At 36.0% G+C, this 5,218-nt stretch overlaps 1 protein-coding gene and 1 pseudogene across 1 annotated transcript; both read left to right on the top strand.

The window, feature by feature from the left end:
• Window positions 1–7: 7 nt before the first annotated feature.
• On the top strand, window positions 8–3,389 carry LOC110731509 (annotated as a pseudogene).
• Window positions 2,664–3,743, top strand: LOC110731752 (elicitor-responsive protein 3-like). Its single transcript, XM_021911650.1, has 5 exons — window positions 2,664–2,730; window positions 2,890–2,955; window positions 3,040–3,178; window positions 3,254–3,389; window positions 3,612–3,743. Exons 1-5 carry the CDS (start codon window positions 2,664–2,666, stop codon window positions 3,741–3,743), a joined length of 540 nt encoding a protein of 179 aa, XP_021767342.1.
• Window positions 3,744–5,218: the final 1,475 nt, after the last annotated feature.

Consider the following 5,218-nt stretch of genomic DNA (forward strand, 5'->3'; position numbering starts at 1 on the left):
AAATTACCTGCAAATTATGGCACTGAAGTATCCCATTCATTTCAGTTTCAGGAATGCACACAACCTGTTCGATAAAATTACCAACAGAAGATTTTCCCTCCAAACTCCATTATTTAGTTTATACTGCAGTACATTATACCACACTGCTGCCTCTATAAAAGACCCAATTGAATTTTATGGTGAATTTAAGGATTTGGTGCATTGGACTTCAACCATTTCTGGTTTAGTGAGTCGAAACCGCCCGAAAGATGCCATTGATGTGTTCAAGTTGATGCTTTTCAATGAACAGAGGCCGAATTATGTTACAATATTGAGCGTGCTACGGTCTATCAATGTATTAAGGTGGAAGAACATTGCTTTCTGTGTTCATGGGTTGGTGATCAAGATGGGATTTGAATGGGAGATTTCAGTTGTGACTGCTTTAATTGGTGTTTATGGTAATGTTCATACCCCTTTTGTATGGAAGCTTTTCTTTGATGTACCTAAGAAGGATTTGGTCTTGTGGAGTGCGATGGTTTCGATATGTGTAAAGAATGGTGAATATATGGGTGCTATTGAGGTATTTAGGAACATGATATGTGAAGGGATGGAACCTAATCTTGTGAGCATTGTGAGTATTTTGCCAGCTTGTGCTAAGCTTGATTCACTGATATTGGGAAAACAAGTTCATGGGTTTGGTCTTAAAACATCATTTTATTATTTAAATAACATCCAAAACTCTCTCATAGACATGTATGCAAAATGTAGGAATTTCAAGTATGCAGCTCAAGTCTTTGCTCGAGTCCATGAGAAAGATGTAGTCACTTGGAAGACGATGATTCGTGGATGCATTGACAATGGCTACTCAAGAGAAGCATTATTTGTTTTCGCTGACATGCACAAGTCTTTGCTCTGAAATAGATAATGGCATTTTCTGTGGTGTTATTGGTGCAGTATCTGATACAGAAGAGTTTATATTTGGACTTGGGTTGCATTGCTATAGCTTAAGATCTGGCTTTGCTGTATCCGTTTCTGTTGGGACAGCTCTTCTGCAAATGTATGCAAAGTTTGGTGAAGTGAAACCATCTTGGTTACTGTTTGATCAGCTTCATCCAAAGGATCTCATTGCTTGGACTGCAATGATATCTGCATATGCTCAAAGTGGTTACACGAGCGAGGCTCTAAGTACATTTAAGCATATGCAATCAGCTAGTGAGAAGCCTAATGAAGTCACTTTTGTCAGTTTGCTACAAGCTTGTTCTTCATCAGGCACTCAAGAGCTTGGTGAAAGCATCCATGGTTATGTAACTAAAGCTGGTTACTTGCATAATTCATTCTTAATCTCAGCTTTAATTGATTTATACTGTAAATTTGGAAGAACAAAGGAAGGAAGAGCACTCTTTGACAAATGTTCAATCAAAGACCTGATAATATGGAGTTCAATGATTAATGGGTATGGATTAAATGGTTGTGCAAATGAGGCTTTGGAAATTTTCTCAAACATGTTGGAAATTGGAGTAAAGCCCAATGATGTAGTTTTTGTATCGGTCCTGTCTGCCTGCAGCCATTGTGGGTTAGAAGACGAGGGATGGCACTGGTTTTTTTGCATGCAAGAGAAGTATGGAATTGTGCCAAAAGTTGCTCATTATGCTTGCATGGTTGATTTGCTGAGTCGCCAAGGAAATGTTGAAGAAGCTCTTGATTTTGTATACAGTATGCAAGTAGAGCCTGATAAGAGAATTTGGGGGTCTCTTCTGGCTGGATGTAGATCAACTCATGTATCAATCACCGTAGTAGAACGTGTTGCTGAACACCTGATTAGATTAGATCCAAAAGATACAAGCTGTTATGTTGTTTTGTCAAACTTTTATGCAGAAGAAGGTAGATGGGATGATGTTGAGAGGGTAAGAAAATTGATTGATGATAAAGGAATGGAAAAGATGACAGGATACAGCACTGTTTGATAATATCTGATCAGCTGCTGGATATGTTACAATTTCATAGAAGGTAAATCTACCATTTTTATACCCTCCTTCGAAAGAAGAAAATATCTTTTTGAGAAGATAATTGTGAGTTTGTGACTAGCACTACAAGCATTTTGAATACTTTCTTTCTGGTTCATAATTTTTGAGTGATAAATTCTGTCAATTGATTACTGTTGTAATGTTATTCTGAAGTCTGAACTCTCACAAAAGAAAACCTCAGGATTTAGAGATTTAAATCCTTGGGCCTAAACACGGTAAGTTAAACTGTCTTACCCTTATACTTGCTATGCCACATAAATTGATGGCTATTGTATAGTTCAATCCTAAAAAACCCTTAAAAAGTTCCTTGGTATGATGAAGCTTTTGCAAGTGCTTTCTAATATTTTTTTTTTTTTTTAAAATGTTCTTCTAATTTTACAGAACTTATAACTTAATGTGCTAAGAATAGGTTTCATTATTACTTTACTTTCCCATGTTTTATAACTAGTAACCATAATTATTTATGTTATGGAGTACTAGCCTCAGTAAATGTCATGTTAATTAGCAGGTTTGTTATGTTTAAACTTGAATGATACTAAATTAGACATTTATTGCTCATTTAATTCTCTTCTTCAGCTTTCTTATGAAGAACAAAACTCTTCTTATCATATATTCCACCAGAATATTTAACTTTTTTTTGCTAGCCAGGGTTTTTTCACAATGGAAGGTGGTATCCTTGAAGTACTAGTTGTTAATGCAGAAGGAATCAAACCAAGAAATTTATTTGGTAAGGCTTCTTGTCTTTGTGAGAAGCATGATTTTTCTATTATAGAGCTGTATCTTAGGACGTTTTAGGGTGGAAATATTTATATGTTTAAATTTTGAAACAATTCTGATCTTATTTGGATTGTTGTTCAACTGATGTTATCTAATTCTTTGTTCCTAGGTAAACCGGCCTATTATGTAGTTATACAATGTGGCACTGAAGTGAGGAGGAGCAAGGCTACCAGAGGTCTTAGTCAAATTTATTTGAGCTTATACTTAATAATTTTGTTGTTGTTATAGTTAACCATAAACTCAATGCTGAAAACTACAGGTTATCACCATGAAGCTTTTTGGAATCAGAAGTTCGAGTTTGACTTTTCATTTTCTGAATGGAAGAATTTGACTCATCTGGAAATCAGTATAATGGATGATGAATCTTTCAACGATACTGGATTTGTTGGTCGTTCTATGTATGTCAACAAACACAACCTTTATTCACTTGTCTGATAAAGTCTCATGGTTTCAGTTCCTTTCCTGTGATGCAGGATTTTTCTGGGTGGGATTATTGAAGAAGGAAATGACAGGGGAATCGTCGAATTACATCCTTCAGCATATAATGTTGTGCATGAAGACACCACATACGAAGGAGAAATTAAGATTGGGCTTAAATTCGAAGCTTATGTGAGTACTATTTTATTGTCCTGTTTTAATTCAGGGCCGAAATTTAGGTCGGAGGGGCAGTAATGTACCACTCCTTTCCTCCTCTCTTAAATTGGTCCCCCTAGCTAAAAAGTTGTGTTTGGTCCATCCCAAAGGTAGTAAAATTATGGTACTGCCACTGTTTTGATTACCTCAAGTACTTTTCCAACACTTGTATGACAATCGATTGTTGCTTGTATGCAGAAAGAAGGGCACAAAGCGACCAAAGAAGAAACTGTGCAGGTTACGAAAGCAGGACATGATGTCTATCGAAGTTTGTTTAGAGTTTTAAAGATATCGTGGTGGCGAGTACTTTTTCCCTTTGGTCCATATTGAAGCCAGGCAAGTACTGAAGCTAACAAAGGCATAAACTGTTACTGAAATCATATACATATACATTTAGGAAGATGGTTAAGGGGTTATTTGAAGGATCTCCCAAGCATTAGATTTTAAATTGCAAAGGTGCAATATTCTTTGTGATCTACTAGTTCTAAATTGTAACACTCTTATAAAACGTTTAATATCCATAACCTCTCTATCAGTCAACATCACATTGTCATTTCATTGTCCGTTATATACGTATTTTTGTACCATCCTAATGTAAGTTTGTTAATAAAATATACGGGAAATTCCCATTGGTACGCTCCAGGTTTTGACTTTTCTCAACGGTACCCTTTTTTTTTTTTTTTGACTTCGTGCTGATACACCCCAGATTTTGACTTACTAACAGCCGTGATTAGTCTGTTAATCAGACGTTAATAACCTAGTTTACTAGCAGCTTAGGTTTAAAAAAAAAGACTAATTTGCCCCCATTTAATTCATTTCCCTCTCAAATTTTCTGTTATTTCCCACCAAAACCAATCAACCTATTCCCTCCCTATAAATGCGCCACTTCCTATTCTCTTCTCCATTTCATTTCTCCATTGCTGCATTTATTATCCTCTCCATTTTTTCTCTTCTCCATTTCTCTGACACGGCTGGTTCTTCGGGTAATGGTAATGGTTCTGGCAGCAGATATGGAAGGTCCATGTGGGTCAGACGCATCTACTGTAACTGCCATCCACCAAGACATGCTGATATTGGGGTTTCGGACTCCATTTCAAACCCAGGGAGAACATATTACAAGTGCAGGCACTGTGGTCTGTTTATGTGGGTTTCTGAAGATCAAATTATGGGAAACAAAACAGGGGAAACAAATCTTGATGAGTATAATCTGAGAGTGCTTTTAGAGGAATTTACTCAATTTACAGAGAGAGCATATGAATTTGTAAGCTACATTTACATGGTTGTTAGGATTGCTCTTGTCATGTACCTTATTTTACTCTTTGTAGCTCTCTAATGATATTTCTGTGTCTTTTAGTTATGCCATGTAATTGATAGATTATGAGTACTTGAAGGTTGTATTTTATGGGTTAATGAATGAAAATTGATAAAGAATTGGCATTTTTTTTTTTGTGTTTTATGTACTTTGTTAAGTTACCATTTAATCCAAACACAGACAAAATCATAAACTAAGGACAACTTTAAATAGACAAAATGGCGACAGTTGGCTATATTCATAATAGAGATAATTCAAGAGGTTTGGGAACATTGCAAAAAACACATAAGTACCAACTACCAAAGTTAAGTTTAAAAAACCCAAGTTAACTGCAAACAAAACCTGATGTTCAGTACCAAAAACTGTAGGGAATATTTCAAACATCAACTTTGAGCCCCACTGTGATCATGCACTTAAGTATGGTGGCGTCCAAAGGGAAAGAAGCTAGAGCAAAAGAGTCGCCAACAAGTTTTAGGAACTTGTAAACCGTTCA

This window comes from Chenopodium quinoa, unplaced genomic scaffold (genome assembly GCF_001683475.1).
Source record: "Chenopodium quinoa cultivar QQ74 unplaced genomic scaffold, ASM168347v1, whole genome shotgun sequence".
NCBI classification, from domain to species: domain Eukaryota; kingdom Viridiplantae; phylum Streptophyta; class Magnoliopsida; order Caryophyllales; family Amaranthaceae; genus Chenopodium; species Chenopodium quinoa.

What these genes read in the sequence shown, in the direction of transcription:
- LOC110731752 (XM_021911650.1), top strand. Translation starts at nt 2,664, where the DNA reads ATGGAAGGTGGTATCCTTGAAGTACTAGTTGTTAATGCAGAAGGAATC. An exon ending in CAAACCAAGAAATTTATTTG is followed by an intron (nt 2,731 to 2,889) that starts GTAAGGCTTCTT and finishes CTTTGTTCCTAG; the next exon opens with GTAAACCGGCCTATTATGTA. An exon ending in GAGGAGCAAGGCTACCAGAG is followed by an intron (nt 2,956 to 3,039) that starts GTCTTAGTCAAA and finishes TGAAAACTACAG; the next exon opens with GTTATCACCATGAAGCTTTT.